The following is a 14110-nucleotide window of genomic DNA, read 5'->3' on the forward strand; positions in this document are numbered from 1 at the left end:
GGTCTGTCATGATGTGCCTGGGAGAGCTGGGATTCTACATTCGGTTTTAAATAACTGGCCATCTGTGTAACTAAGTATGTAAGGAAGAACAGGATACATAAAAAGAGGCAAGTGGTGCTGCCAAAGCCTCTTAGGACAGTTCATCAGAGGACAGGTCTAGGAAGAACAGGATCTCAGTTAAAAAGAAAACAGTATTTTTTAAAAGGCATGTATAGGAAATGACAGGTTTTGGAGGCATGAAAAGCAAGAGGAATGACAACTTAGCCAAACAACTCCAGGAAGATGGGAACCGGAAGAACTCTATTAGGTAGAATAGACTACCAACATAGTTGGCCGGATGTATTTTAATGTGATTTTGAGGGTAATGCATAGACTTGATAACTCTGGATCCTGTTGCTTGGTTGATTTGTGGGTGGTACTATCTTAGCTGGCAAGGACAGGCCCATGGCATAGTTCCCAACATGTGGTTTGGTATGTTTTGGAAGGAGTTTTATCTGTGGTCAGACAGGTACCACTAGCTCTTGTAAGAGAGAAGTCAAAAGTGGTTACAAGTACTTGAAGAGAACACATTAAGTTATTAATGTCCAATCAAAATCAACTGGCTGGGAAAGTGGATCTGGTAAGAACTTGGATGAGGAAAAATGATCATACACTAAGACCCTCGGCTGGTACACACTTTTGAAAATGGGGAATCAGTGTTAACAGTGAATTACAAGTCAAATTAGGATATGAACCAACTGAACATTAGAATGATGGTCAGTTAATTTTTTAAAATATGTTTTTATCCATTTTAGAGAGAAAGGAAGGGAGAGAGAGAGAGACATTGATTGGCTGCCTCCTGCAAAGTCGCACCCCAACCAGGGATGGAACCCACAACCTGGGTATGTGCCCTGACCGGAAATCGAACCAGTGACCCCTCGGTGCATGGGACGACACTCAACCAACTGAGCCACACTGGCCAGGGCTGATGGTCAGCTTAATAGATAAACATGAAGTTGAGTAGGGGAAAAGCTTTGGAGCAAACACAATTTCTTATTTTTTATCTAACCTTAAAGTCCTAGATAAGTAATTAGAAGAGGTTAAAATTAAAATTAATTCTGAATATAATAATGCAAATAATATACAAAACCGGTTACAACTAATGTTGCTTAAGCAGCGAGGAGGCACTAAGGCATTTTCCACTGTTCCTAACTCCAATTAAACCTCCAACTCGCACATTTGATTTCCCCTAAAAATTTTCTAAGGGCCAATAAAATAGAGTTAATGGAAGAGATTCTTTACCCTAACTCTCCTGGTGGCAGAGTGACTACTGGCAGAGGAAAAGAAATAGAGTGAGCTGCTCTTAACAGCAGCGTTCTGTGACCCAAATAAGATGGTCTTCATAAAAATATTTAATTAGAAACGCCATTACACTAAGCAAAGTCTCCCTTTATACATTTTGAATATAATAAACATAGTAACCATGAGCTATAAACTTAGTTGCTATTGATACTTAATTATCTCTGTATCTGATTCATGTAATACTAACCTGGGTTTTAGGTTATGTTGGTGTGAACAGAACTAGTTTCAAATCCTGACTCCTCAAGACTTTGGGAAAGTTGCCCAAGCTGTCTCAGTTTCCTCATCAGGAATATGGGAATATTTCCTAGTTCCCAGGTTGTTGTACCTAAAACACCTATCCAAACTGTCTAGCCCTCAGAAAATGTTTACACCCTGTCCCCAAATCCGCTATCTTAACCCCTCTATCTATAGTAACATGAGTAGCCAAAAACATGTTATGTTATGGCAAGTCTGTGACCATAAATATATAAGACATACATTGTTGAACAGAAATAACCATACCAAAGACATTCTTTTTTTAATAAACAAACCAAACTAGCCAGAGACCCCAGAAATATTACTGGATGGAAAACTTAATCATTCTCACGGGAGGAGGTGGGGCAAGCAAAAATAAAAGCAGTACTGGAGTGCACATCTTCATTCTGAGCTGTCTGTCTAGGAGAAAACATACCCAAGTCTTGGAGAGATAAGGAAGACAGGGGATAGATGGAGGCCACCCTGTCCTTGTGCCTGAATGTGGAGAGAGCAACGGCGGGTACATCAAGGGCTGCTAATAACCTTGAAATTTGGAGACTGGGCACAGACAGCTAAAGCTAAACCTTGGGACTTTTACGCTAAGTTCCTTGGGAGCAGTGCCTGGGCTTTGCTCTCCTATATGTGTCCCCTAGCACCTTCAACAGCGTCCTCGTGCAGAATTAATCATTGCACCCACGTGCTGGTGGAAACATAATGGAAAGGCCAGGGGCCGAGGGGGAAGGTGTTGCACCGAGGCTGGGCAACCCAGGTAGAGGGGTACGTCGTGGGGCATGCTCTCCCCGTGATGGTGGGCTCGGGCCTCGGGCTGTCAATGCGCGCAGGTGACGAAAGGGCGCCCGGGGCGACCTTAGTTGCGGGGCCGGCTGGAGAAGGCGACGGCGAGGGAAGGTGGGCTGTAGGGGGACAGCGCCCCGGAAGCAGTTACCTGTAGTAGCTTAGTAGCCCGTTGCTCAGCACGAACCAACGCCGCTGGTAGCCTTTGATATAATTGGTCCATTTGAAGAGCCAGCCTTCTCGAGCCGAGCCCGAACCCCCAGCGACCGAGCCGCCCGAGCCCCCCGAACCCCCGGGCGGAGGTGCTGGGGCTGGGCCCGCCGCCGCCACTGCCCCGGCCCCGGGGCCCGGGCCGCTCGCAGACGCCGTGGCGACAGTGCCCGGCGCGGCCCCAGAGCCTGGCGCCGAGTCTCCGCGGCCGCCTCCGCTTCCCACCACCGGGGGACCCGTGCCGCCACCGCCCGGAGCTGCAATGGCTGCCGGGCCCGGCCCCACCACTCCTCTCAGCTCCGTCGCCGCCATGAGCTGCCACCGCCCCGAGACACAGAACCGGAACCGCCTACGAGAGCCGCCTTCGCCGCCGGAGCGCCGCACACAGCCAGCGCATCGGCCGCCGTCGCGTAGCGTCACCGCCCCGCCAGGCCCGCTGGGGGAGGAGGGACCGGCTGCCGGGAAGGAGGAAGTCAATTGGTGCCGCTGAGTGTCACTTGTGGAAGATCCCTAGGACATTGGCATTTTCCTGGGGCCTGTCATTCCATACAACCCACTGAGAGTCCTGGGTAGGACGTGTCCGCCAGCCACGTCATTGATTGGTTCTTATGAAGGCCAATCAGACGTATGTAAAGCTCATTGGTGCTTCCCTGAAGTCTCCAGCACTTATGGAGGACTCGAGAATTCAGAGTGCCCGGCCAGTTTGATCGTGGATTGGCTAGTATTTCCGCCACTCATTTCATTTTATGTTCCCGTCACTGCCACGTCACCCGCTCCCATCATTCTTCCTAGCGTCCCTATTCCGCCCTAAGGATTGGTGGTTGGTATCAGCTGCTCAACCTCTTCTACCATTGACTGCATCAGTTGAGGAAAAAGGGAGGTGTCTCATTGTCACATCCCTTACTTTCATTTCTTATTGGTTGTTATAAATGGCACTCACCTGCTGGCCAATGAAAGAAACTTATTGGAAGAGGGGCAGGCCGGAACAGCCAATAAAAACTGGGATGAGCGCCCGGGGGGCGTGTCCGCCTGTTTCTTGCTTTAGGGGAATTGGTGGGAGTACAAGCAAGTCAGTCTCACAAAAGGGTTAAGTGCCGTGTTGGAATCCCTCTTGCTGAGCTAAGACCTCTGTAGCTTTTTTGTTAGGAAGAGTGATTCTGAGCAGTCAGTCTCCCCCTTTAGAGCACTCTTCCAGCAGCTGGCTCAGATCTGGAGGCCCAAATTTCTGGGAGCCCAGAAATAGCTTCCCTCCTGGATCCACGATCCTCCTAATGACCTTCCCTGGTTTTCTCATTGCACCACACCTTTATCTCTTGTTTCTAATCCTTTTATATATAGATATAGATATAGATATAGATATAGATATAGATATAGATATAGATATAGATAGATATATAGATATAGATAGATATAGATATAGATATATAGATATATTCGAGCGGGAGACAAACATCAATGATGAGAATCATTGATTGGCTGCCTCCTGCACGCCCCCCACCGGGACCGAGCCCACAACCAGGGCATGTGCCCTGACCAGGAATGGAACCTTGACCTCCTGGTTCATAGATGCTCAACCGCTGAGCCAGGCCGAGGGGCTCTCTTGCTTCTAATTCTGTCCCACGAGTTGCCCACGTTAATGACGAGAAAATAGACACGCAAGGACCTGACTTTATATACGTACTTCACAGTGATATCTCTTCCAGACTTAAAGACTCTTGTTGATTTTAGCACAAGCACATCTCTGTGCGCATAACTTCGCACCAATTTTTTAAAATAAATTTACTTTGTTCATACATTTGTGAAAGTAACATATTCAGTACTTCATTTAACATTTAGATGTTGCAAACTACTGTTAAAATGGAGCTTTGGGCAACCTGTTATATTTTGCTAGTTTAGATAGGCAATGGCTGTTAGACGCTGTAAAACAAATTGCTTTTCCTTGGTAACATGCTTCCGGGTATCAAGAAAGTAAAGACAAATGTTTTCCATAAGGAGAGACTTACTGAATTCAGGAGAATACATTTTGAAAATCTGCAGGTAGATGTAGGCTATTTGGTATTAAAAAAAGTTTTTAACTGAACTAAAATGAACCCATTTATGCTTCAGTCCTGCCTTTGCTACTCACTGGCTCTGGGACTTAGGGAAAGTCATTTATTTAAGCACTCCAAGACTCAATTTTCATTTCTGTTAAGTAGAAATAAAACCCTACAGGGATACTGTTGTGCACCTGAAAATGTTTGGTACACTGTAAATAACTACACAAATGTGCAGTGTGTTGTCAAATACACCTCTCAGATTACTTGCCAATCAGAAAGACATACTTTTGTAATGGAGAAATCTGGCTGTATCCACCTTAATTCAGTTATTCAATTTAGCATCATTAACCCTGGGACAATCAAATTTTTATGAGGTCCCTGGTGTGCTGCAGCATGAAGTATACAGCATCACTTAAGGAAGGTTTTTTGTTAAAATGTTCAACCTGAATCCAATCAAGCCTTTATATCTGACCTTCCCCTTACAGGGGCTAGCAGTGGGCCTCATCCTCCGGAAATTCTGTTTCTTTGTTATGGGGTGAGGCCACAACATTAGCAACAAAGAAACAAAATTTCCGGAGGATGAGGCCCAGAAATCAGGATTTTAAAAAGATTCCCAGATGATTCTAATGTGCATCCAAGGTTGAGAACCACTGGGCTAGAGGAACCAGTTAGACACGCTCAAAGAAACAATGGGAAACAATCAGATACATCAAGAATGCTAGGCATTCTATAAGACAACCAGTTTCATAGAAGATAAAATCACAAAGATTAAAGAAAATTGATGGCATAAAAAAGGGTCGGGGTGATTGTTCTAAGTTTCCAAAAACTTAAAAGACAACCAAATACTTGAATGAAATCTGGTTCTGGGAAAAATAAACAGCTTTTTAGACATGTTTGGGATATTTGGGTAAATTTGAAAATTGGCTGGTATTAGATGTTAGGCAATGATCACATTTGTTCGATGTAATATTGGTATGGTGGCTATGAAGGAAAGCATCTTTAAAATTTGAAGAAATGTTTAGGCATGACCATTGTTAACAGTTTGAGAATATAGATATATATGTGTATATATATATATATATATATATATAATCATATGGATTTTAAATTTTAATGAAATATTTGGACACCTATAGTTATTAGTTTGCTAGGGCTGCCATAACAAAATACCACAAATGGGATGACTTAAACAATGGAAATTTATTTTATTACAATTCTGGGGGCTAGAAGTCTGAGATCAAGCTGTTGGCAGGGTTGGCTTTCTGGCCTCTCAACTTTTAGATGGCTGTTTTACTCTTTGTCTTCACATGGTCTCCTCTCTGTGCCTATGTCCTAATCTTCTTGTAAGGACACCAGTCCTATTGGATTGGAGCCCACCCACACTAATGGCCTTATTCTAATACCTCTTTAAAGGCCCATTCTCCAAAAACAGTCACATTCTGAGGTTCCAGGGCCTAGGGCTTCACCATGAGGTTTGAGGGACACAATTCAACCTATAAGATCCATAGGATGCATATGATATATGAAAGTTATCAAACACAATAGTAAAAGTAATACCCATTAATCCACCATTCAACATAATACAAACTAACCAGTTTCCTACATCTTTGTGCCAATACCATTCCCCTAAACACTCCCAAAGCTAACCACTGTCTTAAGTCTATTTTCAAAAAATTTATTCTCAGTCACTGCCTTTTAAAGGCTCAGTCTCCTCATCCTGTAGACCAGGAATAGTGTTGTGAGGCTCTCTACTAAGTGTCCCCTTCTCTTGTCTATTTTCATCTCCATAGGGCGAAGTGATTTTTAAAAGCATTTGTTTGATGCCTGTTAGGTGTTGTCTCTGTGCCAAGTCTTGGGTACAGCTGTGAATAAAACAGTTTCTGTGTTTGTAGTGCTCATAAATCAGAACATATGTTGTTTTGTACTTTTTCTTTAAAAACTCTGCAAAAGCTTCCCATGCAATGAGAATAGGTCCCTTCAAGACCCCCATGTGGTCACCCTATCCCACTCCCTTCACTCCAGCAACACTGACCTGCCATGGCCCCTTCAACTCCTCACTCATTCTCATTTCAGGGTCTTGGCTATCTTCTTCATTTTGCTTGGGCTCTTCTGAGACCTTTGCACGGCTGTCTTCTTCTCATTATTCATATGCCTGCTTAAATGTCACATGCTCAAGATATTTCCTGACCACATTGTCTGAAGTACACATCCTATCACTCGATTCCATTATCCTCTTTTGTTCTCTTTTTAGCTCTTATAAGTACCACCCTTAGAACGTAAGCTGCACCAGAGTAGGACCTTATTTTGTCTTTGTCATCACTGTACCTGGAGTAACACTGGACACAAGTGCTTTCCTTATATTATCAAATTGTTCCTGACCTAGGGGTTGTTGTGATAAAACAGTAATAGTTTTTGAATAGTAACAAAAAGTCCTTGAAAACTGAATCTTATTTTGAAATGGGCCTTGCACACACAGGCTAATTTATTATATTAAGGTCTGTCCTCTGAATAATCCTGTTTCTTCATAGCATAACTATTTAATGAACAGGCATTTGATCCCTGGTAGGTATTGTCTCTGGGTCTTGGGTACAGCTGTGAATAAGACAGTTCATGTGTTTGTAGAGCTCATGTAGTAGTGCAATGAATTAATGAATGAACCACTAACCTGTGAATGAATATAGCTAATATAAAATGCATTTTAGAACTGGAATAGAGACAGAAGGGTGAAAGCAAGGAGTCTTAGTTTTTCTTCTTTTCAAAAATGTGTAAACCAAAAGGACCAGATGCCTCGCAAGGGCCTTCCTCTAACCCTGATCCTTACACATTGCAATTGAACTTGAACATTATAGCCTGAATTGCTCCTTTTTGGATATTTCTGGGAGGCAATTGCTTAATTTGTCCACTGAAAATGAAGGCATTAAAGTCCAATCAGAAGAGTTTGCAGATATGTCCTTAAATGCTTGTAGCTTTTCTGCTGCTCCTATATGAAGCATGGATGCAAGGGCCAGGGCCTTTTTGTATCCAGGACACTAGATGTGGAGCTTAACATTACAGTTTAGCCCTTACTAGCTGGATGGTCTAGCTGATCTACAGTTTCTGTACTGTACAATTATAATTGTCCATCCTATTTTTTAAAGTTATAGAGAAGACTGAATTAGAAAATGAATGAATGTTCTTTGTACACTATGAAAGAGCTGTAAGATGACATTGTGGATTTACCTTTGTTCACTGTTGGATGAACACTGACAGACAAAAAGTCCCTGAAAACTGAATCTTATTAATAAGCAGTTAAATGAATTATGGCACAATGTCACACAGTGGGACATTATACAAAAATTTAAAAAAACAGGGTAGCTCTCTATATAGTGACATAGAAAAGATGCATCATGATTCTGAGAAAAAAAGTAAAAATGTCTATAATTCTAACTATGATTGCATATGCATATAGAAATCACTTGGAGGACAATACACTAAACTGTTAACAGTGTTTGTTTTTTTGGGGGGGCGGGGGGCGGGCGGGAAGGTGGAACTTGAGATCCTTTGCCTTTGCAAGTTATATGCAGATCTCTCTCTGGTTCTTTAGATTGGTACAAAATCTAAGCAAATTAAAATATTCTGCCCTACCTGGTTTGGCTCTGTGGATAGAGCGTCAGCCTGTGGACTGAAGAGTCCCGGGTTCCATTCCAGTCAAGGGCATATGCCCAAGGTTGTGGGCTCAATCCCCAGTAGTGGGTGTGCAGGAGGCAGCCAATCAATGGTTCTCTCTCATCATTGATATTTTCCTCTCTCTCCCTTCCTGTCTAAAATCAATAAAATATATTAAAAAAATATATTCTATTCACAACTGGCTAAGTACACACATTACTGATTACCTAGCTCCCTTATAGATGTTTCTCAGCTTTCAGGTTTGATTTAGGTTAATATTGATTTGCTGCCTCCTGCATGCTCCCTACTGGGGATCAAGCTGGCAACCTTGAGCATGTGCCCTGACTGGGAATCAAACCATAGCCTCCTGGTTCATAGGTCAACACTGAACCATTGAACTACACTGGCTGGGCTCACTAGTATTATTTCTAAAAATTTTGTTAGGTTGATAAGTGAAAAAAATATTTTATATCTCTGATTACTAGTGGGGTGAACTTCTTAATATTACTTTCACTTTCATGTGTGAAAGTCATTATTCACAAGTCTGTTACCTATTACTTATCAAGGACTTCTTTTTATTATACTAGTACTAGAGGCCCGGTGCATGAAATTCATGCACAGGAGGGGGGGAAGTCCCCTCAGCCCAGCCTGCACCCTCTCTAATCCGGGATCCCTCTCACAATACTGGACCGCTGGCTCCTAATCGCTCATCTGCCTGCCTGGTCACCCCTAACTGCTGCCCCTGCTGGCCTGGTCTACCCAACTGCCCCCCCCCGGCCTGGTCACCCCCAACTGCCCCCCTCCACTGGCCTGGTCACACCCAACTGCCCCCCCCCAACCCCCGCCAGCCTGGTCACCCCTCACTAACCCCTCGCTGGCCTGGTTGCCCCATGCAGCTTGCTGTTCAGTTGTTTGGTTGTCCCTCACTAACCCCCCAGACGGCCTGGTCATAGGCAGCCACCTTGTGAGGGTGTGAGGGTCAATTTGCATATTACCTCTTTATTTTATATAGGATAAGATTACATGCATTGATGTCAGTTTTTACCTGTGACACACTGTCGTAAACTATTTTAGGCCTCACCTAATTTGATTATTTTTGACATACATTAGCAGGGAGGTTAATATTGCTCTCATTAGAGTCCTAAGTGACTTTTAAAGTGCCTAGAACAAAAAATATCTTGAATATACTACATGACTCAAAATCAGTTGGTTATTGTAAGCTAGTGTTACATTCATAAAGTAGAAGCACTTATTTAGTTAGGAGAAACATCTATTTGTTCCATTCATTCATTCAGTCATTGATTCTTTTATGTGCCCTGACCAAGGACTGAACCTGCAATCTTGGTGTATTTGGATGGCATTCTAACCAACAGAGCTACCCAGTCAGGGCCAAAGCACTTCTTAAACTCAGGCTTTTTATCACAAGAAACAACACTACTGAAGGCCCAATGCACGAAATTCATGCAAGAGTAGGCCTTCCTTCCCCTGGCTGCTGACACCGGCTTCCCTCTGGCACCTGGGACCTGGGTTTTCCTTTGGCTGCCGCCAGGCACCTGGGACCCAGGCTTCCCTCCGGTTAGGTGGAAGGACGTCTGGTCTAATTAGCATATTACACTTTAGTTATTATAGATAACACTTTCTGGAGCAGGCCCAGCATTTCCCGGGCTATGAACTGTAACCTAGAGAGGTGCAGAGCATTCAAACTGGAGTTCCAGCCCAGGGACCTGAACTAGCCTCTGCCCCCTCAGCTTCAGCTCCCTGGCTTGTAGACCAACCACTAAGGTCTTCCTCACTCTGACATTCTGAATCCTTGCTTTTGGGTTTCGAGGACACTCCTGGGCCAGTTCCTCTCTAACCAAACCTCACTATCTAATAAGACTTTTTCTTTCACTTAGAGTTGACAACAGATCCACTAGAAGATAGTTTTACTCCTTCACAGCAATAAGAACATCCTGCAGGAGTCTCAAGCTCTGCTGCTCAGCTGTCACCTTGGGCAAACAGTTTAACTCAAGGAGCCCGTCTACTCATGAGGGTGAAAATAAGCTTCAAGTAAGTAGGCAGCCAATAATTGTCTCCCTCCCTCTTTATAATTTTTAATTTTTTTCTCTTTCTCTACTTGTTTGCTGAATCTTTTTTTTCAAACAAAATATCTCGCATTTATTACTGAACCAATCAACTAGTGCAGGAGAAACATAGAAACAAAGAGAAAAATGATTGTCTCAGTAGAATATATCCAACTGTCCAGAGAGGTGATGTTCCCAGCTAGATATGGTAGAGGCTAGTGACTGTGACACAGCACAAGTATGTGTGCCATCTTACATGCAATTCCTTACAGATTCACCTTGGTCTTACTCTAGTGCAGTGGTTCTCAACCTTCTGGCCCTTTAAATACAGTTCCTCATGTTGTGACCCAACCATAAAATTATTTTCGTTGCTACTTCATAACTGTAATGTTGCTACTGTTATGAATCATAATGTAAATATTTGATATGCAGGATGGTCTTAGGCGACCCCTGTGAAAGGGTTGTTCGACTGCCAAAAGGGTCGTGACCCACAGGTTGAGAACCGCTGCTCTAGTGTCTCCTCTTGTAGTTGTATCAGATTTTATTAAGTTTTCAGCCAAATCCACTGGGGAATGGGATGATTCTGCTTTTGTTTGTTGGTTAAGAATTGCCTGACCCTCAAAGTCTTGTGAGAAGATATGGCGAGGAAGACTTAACTGCACACACCACAATGGCAGAGAAAGGGATTAGAACCTTTTTATCTGAAATAACAAATTTCTCTAACAAATTGGAAAATTTTCCCCATCTCCTTTGAGAAGATGAATTGTGAGGGCAGCTTAAGGCCAAACTGGGTTAAATGAGTCTCTTAAAAATCACATGTGCCTAGAGATAGATGGCATGAAAAAGATGAACTACAGTATATCTACAATTCATAATTCCAGTTTGTAGTTAAAATGGAGAGAGGAGGATGGAAAGCACTCTAGGTTTTTAAAGGAAAGTTACCATGTAAACATTACAATAACATTAAAAAAGTAAAAACATTAGGTGATATCCTTACCAATTTCCAACACCAAGACTTGCCAGTCTACCTAAATATGCTAGAAACAAATTAAAAATCATGCTAAGAAGTAACAAGAAAGGAGAAATGCTGGCACACATTTTTTCAAGTATACAATTTGTATTTATTTACAATTCCCTATAAAAATGTAAATTTAGAAACTTTAATCTTTATTAGAACCAAACAAAAAAGCACAGAGAAGAAATACTAATCAAGTATTCACTTGATCGGTTGTGAAGTGAAAAGGCCGGAAAGGTGCCCAGTGGAAATAAGTCAGTTGATAATGGCAGAGAGAAGCTAGTAATGTCACTGGGAACAGCTGGTGGAGCCTGGGGCTACAGAATGAGAAGAAATGCAGATGGAGACAAGGACAACTGGTTATAATGGAGGATTTTACTGTTGTACAATACATGTTATGTGCAAAATGTTTATTCTCTTTAAACATCACAACTTGTCTTTCCCCACTACATTCGAAAGGTGAGAACAACAAAAAGTACATTTAAAATGGATTCAGATTTTTCTTGAGGGCTATAATCACCATGGAACAAAACCTCTTATCCTGGTTGACTGCTGAATGGGAGAGGGACAAGTGAAAAGGTAACAGAAGGCTGTCCTTGCTAGGATTCATGTCTAGGTCCCTGGGATGGGACCTGAGTGAGATGAAGTAGCAAGGACAGCAGTTCTGCCCGTGGCATGGAGAATGAAGAACAAAGCAAGCCCAACTTAGCTTCCATGGTTACATTTGGAGGTTTCTATCCAGGACACCAAATAAAAATGGGGAAGAGAGAGGTAAAAGCATGGCTTACTGAAGTAGTCTCAGGAAGACAAGAGCTACACTGTGGAAGCAGGCTCTAAGTTTGAATCACCTTGGGCAATCTTCCACACACTTGGGAGGACAGGCTCAAGTACACTGTCACTGTAGCAGGATAAAGGCTTAAACCGTATGCTGTTTCCATTCAGGTGAACAGAAACAAAGGAAACTCAAGTGGGGAAGAAAAAAAGGACTTCTCAGTCTAGAGCTGGGTGTCAGCCAATTGAGTTCTGATTTTATTAATATGCTGGCATATTCTGTATTTATATTAAAACAAGGGGAACTCACCAAATTAATTATAAGAAGGACTAGAAACAGATTAAGAATATATCAGCTAGTTTGTGTTTAGAGGAGGGATGTCAACTGAATATTTCTTCCTCTAAAACTCATTCTTTAAAGATCCTCTGGAGACCACAGAAACATATGTGGAGGGGTGTGTGTACACACACATGTATATTAATTTCTACTTAATTGGTTCTCCTATAGTCATATTAATATGGGGCAATGAAAAAGACTTCAATAAGATGCGGGGAGGGATCCTTTGGCAGGCTATAATCTACTCTGAAATGGAATAGTGGTGGGATAAAGGGAGAGATTATATTTGTGTCTCTAGAGCAAAGGAAATGCAAAATTGGGAAGAATTGAGTAAAAGTAGGACATGCAGAATTGTAACAGAGAAGGTAAGAAGAAACCAGCAGAAGTATCACTCAGCCGAACGTCACAGAGCAGTGGGGAAACACCTGGCATTTAGAGACAATCCTTGTGAACAGGACTCGGCCACATAAGACGCTCTGAGGAATGAGCTACCTCCCCTCCCTCATTACAAACACTCCATTGGTGATGGCAGCAGTGCAGGTGACAGCCAAAAAGAGGTACAGGACACATGTGCAGATCTTTTATCGTATCCCCTGAACTAGCCTACAGGTATAAAGAAAGAAAGGAAACTTGTTTGTATAAATGAGTTAAAACAGAAGGCAATGTTTTTCATAAAATTACATCCTTGTAAAAATTATCTTAACGAAACACCAAAGATGTCTCGTCTCTACTCTTAGCATTCAGTCAACTATGAGGGTGCTACTGCACCCAGTACAGTGTTTGATATCTAGCAGGTACTCATATATTTGATAGAAGTCTTTAATCTCTTCCACCAAATTCAGATTTATGCCCACCCCGCCCCCAAACCTCCTCCTCATAACTTCTAAAGTGCCAACGTTAGTGAGATAGGAATTCTCCTGTTGCTAACTTACTGCAGTTTTGTCTCCAGCAAATTCAGTTTCTGTCGGTCAACATAGCGAGAAAAGAGGGATACTAGGTTTGTGGGGATAGAGATTGGCTTGGCTAGGGCTGCCTGGGGAATCCTCAGAAGTTCTCGGGTTGCCATGAACATCACTTGCATCCTGAAAGGGAAAATCGATAATAACAATGTAAGAAAAAGAATGAAAAGATTACCTAAAAGAATTTAAAAGAAATACAGCGCAGACTAACCACTGGTTGTTTTCTGTTGATTCTGTAGCAGGGTCTGAACTCTGTAGGTCTTCCCCACGGCTCAGGACAACAAGGAGCAGTGACAGGCCAAACTACAACAGGAGAGAGGGAATCAAGTTCAATACTGCATCTCCTCCTCTCCACCACCACGCAGGGGAAATGGCACTAAATCAAATGACTACCGCTGTGCTCTTCAGTTAGACTGGGCAAAGATCAGACAACCATGAGGGGAGACGCTGTGCCTTTCTCCTTGCACAGCAGCAGAACACATAATCAATGGAAACAAAAGTCCCAGTGTCCTACAGTTCTCACTGCTTCCCAACCCCACCCTGTGATAAAAAATATAACTTTTCCTTGCCATGGATAAATGAATTAAAAAGGAAAGTTAAATGAAGACAAACTTTGATACCGAAAATTAAAGTTCATGGACAAAATAGAAAACATTAAAAAGAGCAAGATATTTTGAATTAAGAAAAACAGGTAGTAAAACCTG

General features: G+C 42.6%; 2 protein-coding genes across 3 annotated transcripts in view; both read right to left on the reverse strand.

The window, feature by feature from the left end:
* Nucleotides 1–3050, reverse strand: part of OSBP (oxysterol binding protein) — a 33888-nt gene extending 30838 nt beyond the window's left edge. Inside the window, exon 1 of the mRNA XM_070428076.1 lies at nucleotides 2522–3050. Within this exon, the coding sequence (XP_070284177.1) occupies nucleotides 2522–2892 (371 nt within the window). The 5' untranslated portion in view covers nucleotides 2893–3050. The remainder of the gene's footprint in view (nucleotides 1–2521) is intronic.
* Nucleotides 3051–11427: 8377 nt separating this feature from the next.
* Nucleotides 11428–14110, reverse strand: part of PATL1 (PAT1 homolog 1, processing body mRNA decay factor) — a 38492-nt gene continuing 35809 nt past the window's right edge. For both annotated transcript variants that reach the window (XM_070428078.1, XM_070428077.1), the window contains 3 exons: nucleotides 13618–13709; nucleotides 13380–13529; nucleotides 11428–13050 (listed from right to left, as the gene is read on the reverse strand). In XM_070428078.1, coding sequence (XP_070284179.1) covers nucleotides 13029–13050; nucleotides 13380–13529; nucleotides 13618–13709 — 264 coding nt within the window. In that variant the 3' untranslated portion in view covers nucleotides 11428–13028. The remainder of the gene's footprint in view (nucleotides 13051–13379; nucleotides 13530–13617; nucleotides 13710–14110) is intronic.

The sequence above is a fragment of the Myotis yumanensis genome, unplaced genomic scaffold, assembly GCF_028538775.1.
Source record: "Myotis yumanensis isolate MYYU_CA2020_CCGP unplaced genomic scaffold, mMyoYum1.0.hap1 SCAF_10, whole genome shotgun sequence".
NCBI lineage: Eukaryota > Metazoa > Chordata > Mammalia > Chiroptera > Vespertilionidae > Myotis > Myotis yumanensis.